The following is a 19,266-nucleotide window of genomic DNA, read 5'->3' on the forward strand; positions in this document are numbered from 1 at the left end:
AGGAAAACCACCTGATCGTTTTCTTCCCTCCACGGTAACAAGGGGGCTGGGGTCAGGCTGCTCTGGCAACTTGCTTGAGGGCATCCAACTGACCTCGTCTGTAACTGCCCGTTAGCTGCTTGTCCGATGCCAGGGACAGGCCAGTGGGAAGCCGTGGGAGTCTGTGTCCGAACCTCGGCGTTCACACCTGCAGCTGAGTTCATTGCTCCTGGGCAGATGCCCTTGATTAAAACTCCGTCACCTTTTTTTCTTTCCTTTCTTCCCCATAGCAAAGCATCCTCTAAACCAGTTGCTTCTCAAATATTCATGCACACGCGAGTCACCTGGAGGGCTTCTAAAACTGCAGATTCTGATGTAGCTGTTGTGGGTCAGCCTGGGTCAGCGTGACTAATAAGCTCCCTGTGATGCCACTGCCACTCGTCGGGGGACCACGCTTGGAGTAGCCCAGGCCGAAATCTCCTTGGACCTCAAGAGACTTCTAGACCTGCTCCTGATACGGTTTCCTCTATAGCATATCGTGGGAACCCACGGGTACTTCTCCACGATCCTGACAGGTCTGACATGTCAGCATATAGACATAGCCCCCCTGGCCCGGCTCAAGACGTGAACATGAGTGGACAGAGACTTTCTATTGGCGAGAAGTGAGGGAAAGATGGACTTATCCGTCAGCTAGGAGGGCATGGATGGGAGACCCTGAGGTCGGGAGAAGAGAAAGCCGTGGGGGCCCTGAGACTCGGAAGGCAGAGGAGCCCTTGCACGGAGGGCAGAGGACAGCAGGGTCCATCTCGAAAAGGAAGAGGATGGACTGCGTAGGGGAGCCGAGTGGGGCCTGGACGCCTGCAAAGAGACCTGGGGGGCCCTGTGAGTGGGCGGCCAGGGACTCACCTGTTGGAACACCAAGTGCAGCCTGGTGATGGATTCAGGCCGAACTCAAGGCTGGGCCTCGAGAACCAGGCAGAGACGACCCTGCTTCCTCAGAGCCCTGAGGAGCCTCGGTTCGAACGGTCACCACAGGGCCTGGGACAGGCTGGTGGCACACAGCAGGTTCTCAGTCAAAGCATCTTGAACGGATGGAGTGGAAACGGGGCAGGACTGTGAAAAGTGCGGGTCCCATCAGCTCAGGAAGCTGGCTCGGACCACCGGGGGGGCGAGTGTGTGGCTCATGACTGGTTTTCCTCCTGCTGGCGCTCTGTCCCCAAGCAGGGTCGCTGTAGGCCTGGGAGAAGATGCACACTCAGGGTCTGTGTCTCCGGAGGGGAAATCAGGGCCTTGATGCAGCCCTTGGGGGCTATCAGCTGTGGGATCCAGGGAACCTACCACGGCTTTGGGGGCTCGGACTGTACTGGGCTCTGACCCAGGCAGTGGCCCAGCCGGGCATCGCTCTCCGCATAGTTGGGTCAGAGCTGCCACTTGGATGGCCCAGGACACTGCCCCTTCCGCAGCCTTTGCTGACTTGGGGGCTGGGTGTCCCCGTCACAGAGAGGGGCTGGTCTGCTCTGGTGGAAGTGCATGGGGCTGGGAGCAAGGCCAGGCCTGAGGGCCCCAAGAGGGCCCTGGAGGAGGAACTCGCGTTGGGCCCCCGTCCCTTCGACCCTCCCTCCACTCCCTAGGTGCGTGGCCTGCACATCTCCGCTCATCATGGTCACCGAGGTCCCTGCAAAGCCCAGCTGACAGCAGTCCATGAAGCCTTATTCTAGGCTTTTGACTCGGTAAGTGCCCTTTGAACCCCCTCATGCCTGCGAAGGCCAGGCAGCTGCCTTGGCTTGGAGGAGTCCTCAGGACAGATGGCCCAGGCAGGTCCCGCCTGGCGAGAAACCGCCTTTCTGCTTTCCCAGGTCAACCCTAAGGGATCTAGGCGGTGCGTTGCCATCGTAATGATTTATAAACTTCTCATTGTGATATATAATTTCAGCCTTAGAAAAAAGCTGCAAGAATAGGGCAAGACATTCCTGTACTTTCAACTGGTTCACCAGTTGGTAGAATTCTGCTCCATTCTCTCTAGTTTAATCTCTATGTATATATCTGTTCTTATATATATAGTATAATCTCTCTATACCTTTTCATATGTATGGTATAGTGTCCGTCTATGCCTAGATATCTTTTCTTAGATATTTATAGTATAATCTATCTCTCTATATTTCCTTTTATATCTATTGATATGTACAGAATAGTCTGTTTATGTATATACTTTTCATATATATATATAGTGTAACCTGTCTATCTTTTCATATATATATGCAGATATGTGTATTGATATATATGTTATAACCTCTGTGCTATAGTCTGAATGTTTTTTGTCCTCCCAAAATTCATCTGTTGAAATTTAATCACTAATGTGATAGTATTAGGAGGTGGGGCCTTTGGGAGGTGATGAAGTCATGAGGATGGAGCCCTCATGGATGGGATCAGTGCCCATTCTTCTAAAAAAGAGTATTTCCAAGAGGATAAATCGGATGATCAAAAGGCCATTTTGTTTCTAGTTTATAAAAATTGAGAAAAGGAGAATTCGAAATTATTGTGCATTGCTGGGTTTCAGCTCTGCAGGGCCCAGGGGGGTGTGGCGAGGCCCCTCAGTAGACAGATGGATGTGAGGTCCTGCATGGTTTTCGGTCTGGTTTAAACGCCTTTGCCTGTGCACGGCCAGACCTATCCTGGGGGGTCCTGCACCCCCTACCTGGCCACTCTGCCTCTCTCGGGTGCTTAGTGACGCAATGCCGTTCTTCTCTTGGCTCCTAGGCTAGGGGAGAGGAGATACCTCAGCCTGGAAGCAGGGTCAGAGCTTGATTTCGGAATCCTTCCCTCGATCCTCTGCCCCCACTACTGCCTGACCAACGGTTTCTTTGTCTAATTTTCTCAGAATAGTTTGTGAAACCTTGAGGGCAAACCACTTAAAAATTCTGCACCAGTTCTGTGTCCAGAGGCATCATCTATTGTGAGCAAAGGTATCTCAGCAGGAAAATCATTCCCTTCCTCGTGGTTTGCCTCTGAGCAAGCATTAAAACAGGCATCTACATGGACATATATACGCTACCAAATGTAAAACCAATAGCTAGTGGGAAGCAGCCGTACAGCACAGGGAGATCAGCTCGAGGCTCTGTGACCACCTAGAAGGGTGGGATAGGGAGGGTGGGAGGGAGAAGCAAGAGGGAGGGGATATGGGGGTTATATGTATATGTATAGCTGATTCACTTTGTTATACAGCAGAAACTAACACACCAGCAAGCAAAGACACAGGGTGGGACCTGCCTAAGTCCTGTGGGAGCCTTTAATCCCTTTCATTTGTAGTAGAGTCCTGGGCTGCTGCAACAAACTAGCACAAAGTTTGTGGCTTAAAACAACAGAAATATATTGTCTTGCAGCGTGGAGGCCAAAAGTCTGAAATCAAGGTGTCAGCAGGGCTGCACTCCCTCTGCAGGCTCATGGGGAGAATCCACCTGCCTCTTCCAGTCCCTGCGTTGCTACCGTCCTTGGTGTTCCTGGGCCTGGAGATATATCACTCCAATCTCTGTCTCCTTTGGGTGTCCTCTTCTGTCTCTTAGAAGGACAGGCTTGGGCTTCCCTGGTGGCGCAGTGGTTGAGAGTCCGCCTGCCGATGCAGGAGACAGGGGTTCGTGTCCCGGTCCGGGAAGATCCCATATGCTGTGGAGCCGCTGGGCCCGTGAGCCATGGCCGCTGAGCCTGTGCGTCCGGAGCCTGTGCTCTGCAACGGGAGAGGCCACAACAGTGAGAGGCCCGCGTACAGTAAAAAAAAAAGGACAGGCTCATTGGATTCAGGGCCCACCCTGATCCAGCATGACCTCATTCTCTGTCTTTACCTTAATTCCATCTGCAAAGACCCTATTTCCAAAAGAGTCACATTCTGAGGTTCTGAGTGGACACGAAATTTTTTGGGAGGGATACGGTTCTACCCACTACATCTACCACCCTTGGTTGTCATCTTTGCCTTCTCAAGTGCCCCCCACTTGTTCTTTTCCCTTCCAACACTGTTGAGATCCAAGAGACGGTTGCCCCCAAGACATTGCACGTATCATTTCTCCCTAATTTGTTCAGCAGATTCCCTGGGTGTCGTGCTGGAAACGCTGCGTTGTCTGTTTCCTTCTGGGATGGAAAACTGCTCTCCACGGCCCCACCAGTCAGCGAGACATTCCAGGCCGGTCTTTCCGTTTGGGCTTTCTCATCTGTCTGTCTCTTATTTATACAAGCCCCAAACCACCGAACGCTGTGGGGCAAACACTCATTCATTTACTCTGCAAATGCTGGGCTTGGAATTCCAGGCCCTCCCTCCCCCAGAAAAGCCTCAGCAAAGCACTGGGACACTGGTGGACTTTCTTCACATACTTTGAGGTTTTCAGAAAGGGTATGTTTTCCTTAACATCACTTCCAGTGTATCTCTTAAGAACAACAAGAAGAAAACCTCCTAACTTTCGGAAAATAGAAAAGAAGTTACTCATCTGGAAGGAAGTTCCAGAACTTCCATTCCAGTTCCAGTTTTGTAATGGGTTCCAGTTTAAGAACCCATTACCAAACCCTCAGGGTGATTGTGCTGGCCTGGCTGTCCAGCCTTTAGGAAGGCATCGTCCAGCCTCAGGGCTGAGCGTCCAGCAGAGATTTCGGTGTTATGCTGTGCGTCTCTTCCAGGTTCAAATACCGGCCAAGATTTTCCAGAGGGTCTTCTTTGTCCTATGGTGCGATACTCAGAGTCTTTTCTTGGTCAGTGATTTGTGAAGTGGTCTGATTTAAAGGGAGCCTCCCCCCTATGAGAATTTTAAACACGTAATAACATTAAATTTAGATATATTTCTAAGACCACACGCACGATCGGGCATCAGTTTCTCATCTGGGAAGGTCCTCCTCTCACTCTTGGACTCCTTCTCCAGGAGATGAGTGAGAAAGCTGCCATGATCGTTCCCCCTTTGTAATCCCCGTGGAGAGGGGACCCAACCAGGCGAGCCCGATCACCAGAACGCAGCACTTTCCTGAAGGTCTAAACACCAGGGTGGCCTGGATTACGCTGGGGGACAAGGCTGTGGTTCTGTTAGAGTCTGTTGACCCGAAAATAAGGTACCCTCAAGGCAGAGGGTGGGGGAAGCTGGCCATGGGGACCTCTGTTCCGTGTGCTTGTCTTGGTGATCCGCTAATGTGCATGTGGGCTAACCCAAGGCCATTCACTTAGTAAGAACTTATTGAGCACCTACTGTATGCCAGGCACTGGGCTGGGTACCAGGAGGAGGTGGTCTTAGCCATGATCCCTCCCGTTGGTTTGCCCCCCGTCCATCAGGAGAGGAGACCTTTATTCACACGGATATAAAGGACAAAGGAGCCAAAAACTTCAGAAGGAAGAGAGATGGGAGGGGGGAGGGCAGGAGGTTACAAGGAGGAATTAGTATTTGAGCTGGTGTTGATTGGACCAATATTTGTTTCCTTGTTGGTCCAACCCTGACCTGATGGCCCTGATGTCCTTCCCAAGCCCCAGGCCAGGCCCCAGTTGTGATGCCTGACCTTGCCCTCCAGCCCCAGGCTGGCTTGGACCCTGGACCCAGTTCCTGCTGGCTCAGCCTCCGTTTGTGCCTTGGTCCTGTGGTCTCTTCAGGGTCCCTCCCCATCCCAAGGTGGCCCTGGGCATTGTCCTTTGGGGATCAGGAGTTTGTGACCCAGGGCCAGCCCTGCCACCACTGGTGGACCTTCCTGAGGCCGGCCAGCTGACCCCTGCCCTGGCTCCCTCTCTGTGGCACCCGTGTGCCCATGATCCATGCTGTCCTGGCTGCCACAGTGTCACCTGCTTGCCCTAACCCTGACCGGCTACTGACGTCGCCAGGCTGAGTACCCACACCTGCACCACTAGTGGGGGCAGCTTCCCCAGCACAGCCAACTCCCATCGGGTCCACCTCCAGGCCAGGCCTTCACTGCCTGCCTGTGTGTCCCCAGACTGTCCCCAGACCACCAGGAGTCTATGTGTCCAGTGGGTCTCACGCATAGACGTGACTGCAGCTGACGTTGCACTGCCCTGTCCTGCCCAAGGTCATCTCAAGGTCATCCCTGTTCTCCACCTTCACGAGGGGCTAGCAGGGACAAGAGCCTTGATGAAACATTGGTCACATACTAGGGTCTCTAGCTCATAGGGCCACCCGTGAGGAGGTGCATTGTCTCTGTGCCTTCCAAGGCTGTTCAGAAAGTAGTGGTGACGGAGAGATGGAGCCAGACCCGTGGGGCCCGAAAGCCCAGGGCAAGCTCTTCCTCCCTGGCGGCCAGTGGGTCCCTCTCGCTCTGTATCATGCGCCTCAGAGCTGAGTGCCTGTTCACCCCCAGCTGAAGCCACCCCCTCGTGAAGGGAGCCTTGCCCTGCGGCTGTAATCTCAGACGCAGAGGCTGGAGGCGTGCAGGGGGTGCTCTTGGGTGCGACCCTGGTGGGGTGCACGGGGTGTGGTGCTGGAGCCCCAGCTGCCTCTGCAGGTTCACCAGCGCGAGCGTTTCCTTGTCACAGTGCTCTAGATTCGGCATTCCAGGGCTTAACAGCCCTCATTATCTGACCCACATACCTCCTGCCGAAACTGACGTCGACCTCCTGTGACTTGGCCCTGAGTGACACCGAGGCCCTGTCACATACTCCATGGAGGTCAGCACCTTGCTCCCAGGTGGAGGTGACACCGGGATGCTTTCCCTGGCACTCTGCCTCAATACCCACTTCAAGAGAGGCACGGCCCTCGGATGCCACGCTGTCCTGGGCTGTGGCCTGAAAGATGGCATGATGTGACGGGCTGGGGCCGCAGCTGGCCTCTCTGAGCCCCAGGGCCCTCCCCTCCACCAGTTCCTTGGAGGAACCTAGCTCCCGGCCCCAGAGCCTCTGCAGCCAGTCCTCAACCTCCCGGTCTCAGCTTTCTCCACGGGCCCCGTTGTCAGGACATAATTAATTGTGAAATTATATTTAATGTCAGACTTCTCCACTGTATTTTGTGGGATATCTAGGGCCACCGTAACAAGGCACCACAAACTGGGGGGCTTAAAGCAACAGAAATTTGTTCTTTCACAGCCCAGGAGCTGGAAGTCCAGAATCGAGGAGTCGGCAGGGCTGTGTCCCCTTCTGCGGTGGCCGGCGGTCCCCAGTGTCCCTTGACCTGCAGCTGCCCCCACCCTCGGTCTCCGTCATCACACGGCCTCTGTGAGTCTGTATCCAAATTTCCCTCCTCGGAAGACAGCGAGCAGATTGGATTTAGGGTCCACCCGAAGCCAGGATAACCTCATCATAACTAAATTACAACTGCAAAGACCTCTTTTCCCACGTACCGGGGGTAGGGCTTGAACATATCTTTTTTGGGGACGCGATTTAACCCACAGCAGACTTGAGGGCTTTCTGGGTCCGGGTCAGCCCTGTCCACTGCTGAGTCCCCAGGTGGCCCTGGAAGGCACCACGGGGACGTGTGTGGAATGAATGGACGGACAGGCAGAGAGCTGATTGTAAACAGCTTGCGGATGAAAAGGACGGACATCCCAGAGGAGCCTGATTTGTGCAGGCAAGCTCTCTCTCTCTTCCTCTCCTTTCTTGTATGTTTGATTCTTCTCAAATGTGAACTCTCAGTATCAAAGCCTCCCCTCCTCCTTTCTCACTTCCTGTTTCCTACCCCTCCTTGGAGCTGTTTCAGAATCAAACCGTCAGGGCTGGACGTGCCCACGGGAGCAAGACCTGCAACGGCGCTTTCTCCTGGGCTCTGGCCCCGCACTTGTCCCCAGCAGCTTCCTGTGTCACCTTGGAAACGGTTGGCTCTTGGCTGTGATGTGGACCCACCTTGCTCCCTCGGACGCCAGGCAACCCCTTCTCGTGTCCTCTTGTTTCCACTTGTCTGCAGGCAAAATCCCACCCAGGGTGCCTCGTGAGGCCCCCCAGACTGTGATCTTGGGGGCTTTCTCTTCCCCCAGGAGGCTCTGAGCTCATCTCTGACCTCATCTCAGAGAACCAGCAAGACCCATAGTGCTGGGCGGCTGCTGTCAACAACACCGTTGCTAGCTTCTCGATGCACTTAGCTAGGACCACAGACTGCATGACTTAAACAACAGACACTTACTTTCTCACAGTCCTGGAGGCCGGCAGTCCACCATCAGGGTCCAGCAGGGGAGGTGTCTGGTGCGGGCTCTTCTTAGCTTGGAGACTGCTCCCCTCTTGCTGTGTCCTCGCGTGGCAGAAAGAGAGAGAGGAAGAGGGCTCTGGGGTCTCCTCTGATAATGGTGCTAACCCTATCAGATCAGGGCCCCATCCTTTCGACCTCGTTTAACCTTAATTATATACTTCCTTCCTTCAGATAGAGCCACAGTGGGCTTCAACCTGTGAATTTTGAGGAGACAAACATTCAGTCCACAACATGCACGCCAGTTTTTTCAGGACGAATCTCCCTTTTCCTTGTGAAGCACAAAGAGAAATGCTGTCGTGTACGACTGGCTGAGGCCATGACAGGCAGAGAGGCAGAGAGGGCTAGGTCTGGGCTGGGGCCCCGGATGCCCTGATGCTGGGGGCTGGGTGTTCTGACGCAGCTCTGCTAAGTCCCCAGTGCTGAATCCTAGGACCATCCAGCAGGATAAAGGCCTCAGGACGAAAACAGCACTCTCTGAAAACCACTCACTGTAGGCAGTACGAGAAACAGGCAATGTGAGAGAATTTCCAAGTGAAAGTGAGGGAAGGTTTGCAAAGAAACCAGGCAGGGCCAGTGCCGAGTGTGGACAACAAAGTGTGGGCCGCTAGTGAGTCGTCTCTGCAGGGGAATCACCAGATGTGGCTGAGACAATACAGCCCAAGCCCGCGCACGGCTCCCTTGCACCAGAGGATGGAAAAGGTGCTTTCCTAGTGGGATGAAGGCGTTATAGACCCATTTGATCGCGGCTGGCAGAGCGCGACAGCGGGCTGGGCTGTCAGCGGGAAATGCCCAGCGATGAGACTTAACAGTCACCTCTGGAGACATTTCCGGAAGCTGCAGAAAGCCCCCATGCCTGGAAGGCACAGAACCCGGCTGTGTTATTTTAGGTTGATGCCTACACTTCCTGAAAGAATGAATGTACCTGTCGCTCACAGACCCCACGTGTATCAAATGTCTCTCATTGTTCACCGCAAATAAACTCTGCTGGAAGAGGGGTGGGGCTCGTGGGGGTGAATAAGAGGGGAGGTGGGCAGAGGGCAGGGGACGGAGGGAAGAGTGCCAGCTGGGGGTTCACAGGAAAGGTGGGTGAGGCTACGCCGCTGGTGTGTGAGTGTCCTGGGGGGACTGGGGCGCCCTATAGCAACTGAACATTATTTTCTCACAGTCCTGGAGGCCAGTTGTCTGAAACCAAGGTGTCAGTGGCATGGTTCCTCCTGAAGGCTCAGACGGAGACTCCTTCCTCGTCTCTTCCAGCTTCTGGTGTAGCCGCCAACGCTTGGCGTCCCTCAGCTTGTGGGCGCATCACTCCAGTCTCTGTCTTGGTTACATCTGCAAAGACTCTATTTCCAAATAAATTCAGATTCACGGGACCGGGGTTTAGGACTTGGACATATCTTTTGACGTACCATTCAGCCCATTACATGCGGTCACCTTGTCCAAGGGCATCTCACTTCCGTTTCCTCGTTGGCAAACCATGCTGGATCTGGACCGGACAAGAGGTTGTCCACCTCACTGCCCCTTGAACGCCCCCCACCCCACACCAGGTACCTTAAAGAAAGAGGGTCCTGCCCCTCCCCCAGAGGTCCTAAGCTCTTTCCTCAGCTAGGGTGGGGACTGGTATTTCTTAATGAGATTCCCAGTAGTTGACAAACTTATCGTGGTTTTCATGGGACTTTCCTGGAGTTCGCAGTGAAAGTCCCACATCCCGAGAAGTACCTCAACCCCAGCAAACCAGGACGGTGGGTTACTCCATCCCTAGGGCAGGCAGGGGTGAAAGCCACCGGAATTGACCCCTCTGAGGAGGGGCAGTGAGGCAGCCACCGGGGACGTCACCCCACCTGCCACTTGCTTTCTCCTTCCCTCTGCCTCAGTGATGGCTTTGCCCAAAGCAGAGGGTGTAGCACACCTGCCTTCAGGTGCTGCAGTTAAAGCTGGATGTCCATTTAGAGGCAGCCGGCGGGAGCAGAACGTGCTCAAGCTTTTGTGTGCCCCTGAGGCACCTGAGCCCCTGGGGACCCACCCCGAACAGCCTGAGAAGTTTGGGGCGAGGCTAGCAGGCTCCTGCACTTCCATTAAGCCCGTCCGCAGTATTTGGATGTGGGTGGTCCTCACCGCGCCCCGGGAAACATGGCTTTAGGTAATCGGTGTGACAGAGGGCAACCTGGACTGGGTCAGAAGCTGGACCCGATTGCCTAGGGTATCTTCCAAGTACAACATTTTTACAACTTCATCATGGCCATCCATCATGGCTAGTGTCCCTGGAAGTAACCCCTTAGAGACGGGGGCGCCTCCCCACCTCCAGCATGGCCTCACCAACCCGCAACTAGCAGAGCAGTTTCCAGACTCCACGCTGTCCCCGTCCAGAGCCTCCCAGCTCCCCTGTGCCCCACGGCAGTTCTCACCTCCATCCCCACACCTCTGCCACCCAAGCCTCTTCTGTGCATCCTCCCCTGCCCCCCACCCCGGGCCAGGTAAGGCAGGCCCCGCACGACCCCTCCGCCCGCCCCTCTTGGATGGTGATCGCCAGGGCTGCGCAGGGAACAGGATTCCAGGCAGCAGGCTGTGAGCAAGGCTGCCCACGCCGTCCCTGGCCAGACAATATCTGGAGCCCCTCAATGGCCCTGCACGTCTGTCCCTTGGGACACAGTGCCACATCCCAGGATGGCGCTGCGCACGTGTACATCTTGGCCTGCAGGGTAACGACAGATGTGATTTTGTAGTGGAGTCTGTTGAACCACTGTTCATAGGACCACAGAACTCAGAACCAGAGATGAGAAAGGCCCTTTGGAGGTCACCTAGTTCAATCTCGGCCTCTTCCAGAGGAGGAAGTGGGCAGAGATTGGCCCAGACTCTGTCACCAACGGCAGGGAGCGTAGGTCGGGTCCGCGGAGACACCGGTTCCAGGGTCGGGGAGCTCAACCTCATCCTGCGTGTTTGTGCGTGTGTGTGAGCGTGCAAAGGTGTGTGTCTGTACACATGCACATGTGAGCATCTGATTGTGCAAGCCTGCAAGTGTTGTGAGTCTGTCTACACACACGTGTGAGTTCACACATGTTTGTGCGTGTGTGAGTGTGCACATATGACTGCAGCCATGTGTGAGTGTGTGTATACATATAAGTGTGTGTATACATATAAGTGTGAGTGTGAATGTGTCTGCACACATCAGTGTGAGTTTGTGAGTGTCAATGAGTGTGTGTGTACCTTTAGGTTTAGCCCGGCACACTGCTGGCTTCCCCCAGTTCCCCAGGTCTCGGACACGGTGTAGGCAAGATGCTGGATTTTCTGCCCCAAAAGAGGGACCTGGGGGCTCTTTGCTGGATGGACCCGTGACCAGACACACCCAGACATGACGTCCTGAAGGGACATCCTTCTCCCCGCTGGTTAGAGTGGACGGTTATTTCTTCTCAAAGCATTTGCATGGAAAAGTCAAATGTGGAAAATCCCTGTGGCCGTCATGCAGAAAAAATACGCTGGAGGGAAACACCTGTCTGTGGATGAACTAGAAACAACCCGCACGCTTACCCTTTCTATGCCCGTAGGATATGAACGGGAGGGTGAGAGAGGACAGAGCTAGGAATAGGCTGCCAATTTTGAGGGTTTATTTTTTTAATTCATATGAGTTTCGATATAAAGAGAAAGCATGATGTGACAACATTCTATGGACACTTTCCAAACAGCAGGAAGCGCCCAGCTGGTGAAATGTCTTGACTTTGCTCCCCTCTCTTGGAGCTGTGACCTGACAGGGAGTGGAGTGGACTGTGAAGGATGTGTGCTTCAGGGCTGAACCCCACTCATTGGCTGTGTGGCCCCTCAGACCCTCTGTTTCTTTATCTGTACAACGGGGATAAGGGACCTACTTTGCAGGGTGATTCTGAAGATGAGAAAAAATGGTGCATGCACAGGACCAATTTTGAGCTTTAAAATATAACATTATCTTTGATTCCACCTTCATATTTTATAGAAGTGCTCATATGCTATCGTAGCAAAAGCTCTAAGAGATGACAGCATACTGTAATACAGATGCATCTCCCATTTTAAATGTTCATATTTCCCTTAATTATAATACTTTTCTGATTTATTCTGTTAGAGCTAGTTAAATTTTATTTTTTTGAATATTATAGCTTTAACATGTTTTCTTTTCTTATTGACACTTTTTTTTTAACCTCCTTTACAGCAGCAGAGTTTATGAGTCAGTCCTGTAGTACTGTTATTCTATAAAGGGTACTGTCTCCCAGGAGACTTACATTAAGCCCCTTAGCCGCGTGATTATTTCCAGCTCCTTTTTTTGTCTTCTTGTCCTGGCATCTGTGATCTAGTCATTAACCAGGCAAATGCAGCAGTTAATCATCTCAGAAATTAATCTCCCGAGAATAAAAGCCGTACTGATGTCCTTTGGGAGTTAGGCTAGAAGGACCCTCCTGGCAGAACTGTTTTTTTATTTTGAACACAAGGGAATTATCCTTCTGAAACATGTAGCCAAGGTGGATCTCTGTTACCCTACTTGAAAGTTTCCTCAGTAGAACTAATGAGACCTTCATCTAATGTTAATAATTGTGCCTAGTCTAATGTTAAAAATTGTACCAAACAATGAAAGACAGCCCAACGGAGGAATAAGGACGTGTCATCAACTAGGAAGTTTTTTTTTTTTTTTTTTTTTGCGGTTCGCGGGCCTCTCACTGTCGTGGCCTCTCCCGTTGCGGAGGACAGGCTCCAGACGCGTAGGCTCAGCGGCCATGGCTCACAGGCCCAGCCGCTCCGCGGCACATGGGATCTTCCCGGACCGGGGCACGAACCCGTGTCCCCTGCATCGGCAGGCGGACTCTCAACCACTGCGCCACCAGGAAAGTCCAACTAGGAAGTATTTGATACGAAATTTAAAAACCCAGTTCACACAACACACGATGGTTATGGAAATAAAACATAAATCAGCTATCATTCTGTCATCCCTCACCGTGGTGTAGTCCTCTGGTCCTTTCTGAGTTGGGCCCAATTTTACAGAATCATAGAGTTGTTGTCTTTTGGGGACAGAACTGTATGAGGTGCTGTTCTGATTTCACATGATGAGGTGCCATGTCCACGCCGCTGAACGTCTTCATGGGGAGCACATCTGGCTGATGCTACATCCAGATGCTCTATAACAACTTACTCTCCCCTCCTCCCCGAAAGGCTCACTTCCACGCTTTGCTGGTTTAAATTCTAGCAAGTAATAAACATCTGAGACTGCAGCTTCATGGCCCTCAGACCAAGCCTCGGGAAGGGATCACTGGGTCATAGGAACGTTTTTACGGCTTTTGATCTGTTTTGTCCAATTGTGTGAAGGATGCTTTTCTGAATCTGATGCACCACTTTGATTTGCTGGTGTTTTCTGCTGCCAGTTTGGGACGATAAGGTAAGAGAATACTTTGGACTTGATGGAGGGAGTCAGATTCGGGTCTGAAATGTGTTTTCTGCGTAACAACGAGATGGGACCCAGAGATGCAGCCTGGCAGTTGGGTACTCACCTTTCCTGAAAGATGCCATCTGCCTGGAGGGAGAATGGGCTGTGACACGCAGGTGTCCCGAGGGACACTGCTGCGGCCGTGGTGGGTGTTAACGAGCAGGCATAAGGGAACGCTCCCGGCGAGCGCATCCTCTGAAGCCACTGCCACTGTCGGCGGCGCAGGGAAGGGAAGGGCCCTTTCTCTGGGTCCAGGTGGCCCAGACCCCTTTGTGCTGCCGCTCGGGAGAGGCCAGAGCCACTGCCACCGCCCGACCATGCTCAGGACCCTTGTGCCGGCGCTGCTGGCTCTGGTCACCGCCGTGGGCCCGAGCCAGGCCAGTGGCTTCACAGGTGAGGGGTCTGGGCTCTGTGCGGGGATGGCGGAGGGGTGATGGGCTCCCTGGGAGTGGGCCCCTTGAAGACGGCAGCTCTGCCGAGAGCTGGGCAGGCAGAGATGCACCTGCTTTGAGAGGCAGGGTCTGCCCCTTCTTGGCCATACCTTTTCATAACCACAAAAGAGGTGGTGGGAATGCTTCTGAATCACTTGGGGCTTGGTGGGGTTCAAGTGTGGATTCTAAGTCAGTGGGTCTGGGAGGGGCCCGGAACTCTGCATTTCTGCCTGGGGTACAGATGTTACAGGCCCGTTGGCCACGCTGAGAGTAACACATTCCTGGAGAGTCAGAATCGAACCCTCTGGAACCACAGCCCGTTAGTCTTCAACTTACAGATGAGGAGAGGGAGACCCAGAGTGGCCAGGGCCACAAAGCCGGCCGAGGGCAAGGTTTCCACCAGGGCTACCCCTGCCTTTGACCCTGGCTCAGACCTCCTTTGCCCGCCAGAGAGCGGGGATCATGAAGTGGGGCTTCCCGCTCACCTTGGGCTCTGCCAGCCCCGTTTCCTCAGCAAGTGGGGATGCAATTGGCCCACGGGGACGTGAGGGACCAAGCACATGTCCAAGGCCCTTGAGAGACACGTGTCAGCGGCTAAAAACGCGTTGGATTTCTGAAGCCCCAGATTTCAGAGAATTGAGATTGCAAAACTTTTACATCATTTTCCTATAGAAATCCATCTTATTCCGTTGGGAATTCAAACAGAGCCATTCTGTTTCTACCATCGACTTCAGTTTTGTACTAATTTAAATACTTTTCACCCATGGGCAGGATTCTGTGATTTTTTTTCTAATGAATTGTGATTAAAAAAAACCCAACTTGATATTTCCTTTGGAATGACTACTATGCAAACCATACAGCTCAGTGGGAGAACGAATGGGAATGTCTGGAAGCCAGAGGAGGCCTTAGGACGCATTTCATGTGCAGGAGGACCCCGGCAGGAGCGCTAGGTGGTCCGTCAGGGCTGCACGTCTGTTTCCTCCCAGGTACCACATGCTCCGGTACAGGCATGATTTCATTTAATTCTCCTACAACCTCAGGCACAGCTATGATTCTACAAATGACAAGGCTGGGGCACCGAGAGGGCAGGAAACGTGCTTAGAATCACACGGCTGGTATTAGTGAAGCTGGTGTGACTGCAGTTCTGACCCCAGAACCCACCAGAGCATTAAGATTTTCTACCTCTGGGATTAGAACCCAGGGCCCCTGCCTCCTGTGCTCCTGAAAGGATTTGTCGAGCAGCAGGATCTGCTAAGCAGTTTCTACTGCGAGCTCGGCCAAGAAGCCAGGCCTGGGGAGGCCTTGGTGGCCTCTCACAGAATGGGAAAAACAAAACATGGAGATCCAGTGCAGTTTCACTTGGAAGGAGGAGTGTGTGCGCGTGCACGTGCGTGCACGTGTGCGTGTTCTCGCGAACACATGCAAGGCGCCATCGCTCAACTAGTGACCGCGTTTCACTGTGGCGTCTTCTCCAGCCCCTCATCCCAGTCACCTCTAAGCTCTGGCTTCGGAAGCCGCCTTCTCCTGCCCTACCCCACCCAGCCAAGGGCCTCTTACTCCCTCCCAAAGCTTCCTGGGACCCGCCCTTTGGTGAATACAGGTCGGGTCTACTCCCAGAGGCCCTGCCACCCCAGGGGAGGCCACCACGTGGCTTGGGAGTGGGCTTGCTCTGGGGCAGTGGGCTTCAGCACCCGATTCTGCCCAGAGTAAGGCTGCAGGCTCTCCCAGCAGCCTGGGCGTGAGGGCTGGCTTGGCCCCATTTCTTCCTGGGGGTCACCGGCCCCCAAGTCTTGCTTTCTGCATGCTTGTGGGCGACCCTGAGGCCAAAGGTGGAACTCTTCAGGGGTGCTGTCCTGGGGATGGGGATGAAGATGATTTCTCCTGCCCCCTCTGAGTTTCGCCCCAGAAATCCACCTTCTCACTGAAGGGTTTACACTGCAACGTGGAGCCCCTACCCAGTGGCTGTACAGTCTCCTAAAGCTTAGAGCTCAGAGCTTGAGTATCTGAAAACGTGAATTACCTTCAAAGCATTCATTCATCCTTCACTGACAGCCCAGGAAGGCAGCAAGTCCCACGCTGGCCGCAGACGTGGGAGGCACCCCACGGCCCTCCTGTCAGTTCCCTGGGGCTGCCTCAGCAAAGCCCCACAGACTGGGGGGCTTAGTGGTAGAGATTTATTTCTTCACAGTCTGGAGGCCAGAGGTTCAAGGTCAAGGTGTCGGCAGGGTTGGTTCCTCCTGAGGCTGGGAGGGAGAATCTGTCCCCGACACACCTCTCCGCAGCTTCTGATGGTTTGTGTTGCTGCCGATTTTCGGGACCCCTGGCTTGTAGCTGCATCACCCTGACCTACGCCTTCATCTCCTATTGCATCTCCCTGTGTGCATTCCTGTCTCTGTGTCCAAATTCTCCCTCTCATAAGGATGCCAGTCGTACTGGATCAGGGGCCACCCTACACCAATATCACCTCATCTTAACTAATTATGTCTGCAAAAACCCTTTTTCCGAGTACAGTCACATTCTGTGGTACTGAGGTTTAGAACTTCAACTTATGAATTTGGGGTGGGACATATTTCAGCCCTCACACGGTCCCTGCTCTATGAGGCAACAGAGGCTCCCCGGGCAGATGTGACACCCCAGGACCCAGTGGCAGGTGGTCCGCGACACAGGGGTCTGAGGCTGATGAAGGTAGTAGGTGATATGGGGTCTCGAGAACCAAGTGACAATCCTGATAAAGGTCATGGACATCTGTGCCCAGGAACCAGGCTCCAGGTGAGAGACACCTAGGCCAGCTGGATGTCCCACCTCGGGCACTGTGTCCTCACTCCCGCTGACCACAGCAACCGTCGGACTGAACTTTACCATCTATGAACTTCTCACATGTATTTGACTTGTGTGTTTATCTTTCATCTCATTCCAAAAAAATGGTGTCACTGCCATCGTGCCCAGCACTTAGTGGGCCTTTACTATGTATTCACCGAGGGAACCGCTGTGTATTCACGTCGCACGTGACAGCCCTTATTGCGGAAATACGAGGTGTGCGCAGGGCTCTCCAGCCCGCAGAGTCAGAGAACACGCAGCAGAGCCCAGGACAAGAGCCCCAGGAGCTTGGTTTCTCTGTGTTCCCTTATGTGTACCGTCAGGCCCCTGGGTGCGGGGAGCCAGGGTCGGGCTGGGGTGGCATCTCCTGCTCTGTGGGGGAGGGTTGCTCAGCCAGCAGGTGTCATGCTGCATCCCTTGCGTCTATGCTACTGCATCACCTTCTCGGATATGGGCTGGTGGGCAGATCCCAAGGGGTCCGCCGTGTGCGGGTGTCTTGTTTCACCTGCTCTTGCAGAAGCAGAGGACTTGCAGAGAACCCCTCAGATTGGTTTGATTCTGGCATTTTCTCCTCTTGTTTCTCCATCCTCCTCCCTCCCTCGTAGAAAAAGGCCTCTCCCTGCTGAGCTACCAGCTGTGCAACTACAGCGTGAGCCAGCACATCCAGAGTGTGGAAGCAGTGCACACATCCCGCCTGACCTACGTTCCCTGCGGCTGGTGGGTCCCCTGGCGGCGCTGCCCCAAGACCGTCTACCGGACCCAGTACCTGGTGGTGGAGGTTCCTAAGCGGAGGAACGTGACCGACTGCTGCGAAGGCTATGAGCAGCTGGGCCTCTACTGCGTCCTGCGTGAGTCCTGCCCCGTCTTGGGATAGTCACTGTTCATGCCCCCTGGCCCTGAACTGACTAGAACACGGGTCCTCAGCCTCAGGTGTGCCACAGGGTCACCCATAGGGCCAGTCGAAGCACGGGTCACTGGCCTCACCCCGGATTTCAGGCCCAGGGGGGCAGGGGTGAAGTACGAGTTCCCAGGTGATGGTGATGCTACCGGCCCGAGCCCCACTCTGGGAGCCTCTGTTTCGGGTGGTGGCTCTCAGACCTGGCTGCACACCGAAGTCCCCGGGGCAGCTTCAATAACGAGGACGCCTGGGTCCCCCTTCAGACACTCTGATGGACTCAGTCTGGGGCGTAGCTTGGGGGCCCTGGGATATTTCTTAAAGCTCCCCCAGCCATTCTAACAGGCAGCTGAGTTTGAGAACAGCATTGCGATCTCTTCTGTGATGGCAGCCAGCCTTGTCGTTCTAAAGGCTGTGAGACCCTAGCCTGAGCCCCAATCTCTGAAAGAGATGGAAAGGGTCCCCTAGCTGTCCAGAGCTCCCAAGGCCTCTTACTCCCTCTGCGTGGTTCAAAAGACGCTGGGGCGGCGACCAGCCATGCTGAGGCTGTCCCAGGCTCGTCTGAGGCCGGGCGGACGGGGCTGTGTGGCGTTCAGGGCTCAGCCTCTCGACACGGAGGGAACTTTCCAGAAGGCCTCTTCCGGGGGCCAGGGTGCAGGCGTGTGCTTGTGTGAATACGTAGGGGGGTGGTGGTGATCGTTTGAATCAGTTTCAGAGCTGAGATGAGTTTCTGAACAGGCAGGAGGCCTGCCTACACCCGCCCCCGTGGTGGAGGGGAAGTGGGAAGGGTGGCAATAGGGCACCCTGAGACGTGAGGCTGCCTCCTCTGAAATGCAGAGAGCACCAGCTCGCGGAGTGTGGGAGCGGCTCCCGTGACCCGTCCATCCCCGGGGTCCCGGGCAGCAGGACAGCTGCAGGCTAGGGCGTGGACACGGCACACCAGGGGTGCCAGCCCTCCAGCCCTAGGGGCTAGCAGATGTAGAGTCTTGGGTCCCTCAGACCCTGCAGACGGGCTGGACCTGCAGTTATCTTGAGTGCATCTCCCTCAGCCTCCAAAGCCCGCAGAGGACGGGGTGGCTGACATGTGCACTCATGCAGCTCAGAGGCCCAGGCCCCGAGGTGACCGGACCGCTCAGTGTTGAGCAGGTCACAGGAACACGTCTCTTCTGGGAGTGTTAAAACGACACCATGGCCACCAATGCCGCCACCACCAATAAAAACCAGGAAGGGCCAGCTGGCCTCAGGTCTGCGGCTGGGTGCCTGTTGTGTATTCCCGCTGGTTCCCTGAAGGGACACTTGCGGCGGCGGTGCTGGGTCTGAGGAGCCCCTTCCCACGGTGACCACGGCTCTCTGTCTGCCGTCCCTGCCTCCAAGGGCCCCATGCACAGCGGGAGCTGCCCCTGCCCTGGGAGCACGCTCTTCTGGGGCTGGGGGTCCCGGGTCGGGGAGGCCTCAGCTGGGGCACACGGCGCTTGGGTTGGAGCATCAGATCCTGGTAGAAGGAGGGGGCCCCACCCTAGCCCACCCGCCTTCCCCCGCAGAGGCCACACTCTCCCCACCTGCTGT

The 19,266-nt window shown here is 54.5% G+C and overlaps 1 protein-coding gene across 1 annotated transcript in view; it reads left to right on the forward strand.

The window, feature by feature from the left end:
* The first annotated feature begins 13,874 nt into the window (after positions 1 to 13,874).
* UMODL1 (uromodulin like 1) overlaps positions 13,875 to 19,266 on the forward strand; it is a 63,652-nt gene continuing 58,260 nt past the window's right edge. The window contains exons 1-2 of the mRNA XM_067739556.1: positions 13,875 to 13,950; positions 17,411 to 17,653. Of these exons, the coding sequence (XP_067595657.1) occupies positions 13,875 to 13,950; positions 17,411 to 17,653 (319 nt within the window). The remainder of the gene's footprint in view (positions 13,951 to 17,410; positions 17,654 to 19,266) is intronic.

The sequence above is a fragment of the Pseudorca crassidens genome, chromosome 5, assembly GCF_039906515.1.
Source record: "Pseudorca crassidens isolate mPseCra1 chromosome 5, mPseCra1.hap1, whole genome shotgun sequence".
Lineage (NCBI taxonomy): Eukaryota > Metazoa > Chordata > Mammalia > Artiodactyla > Delphinidae > Pseudorca > Pseudorca crassidens.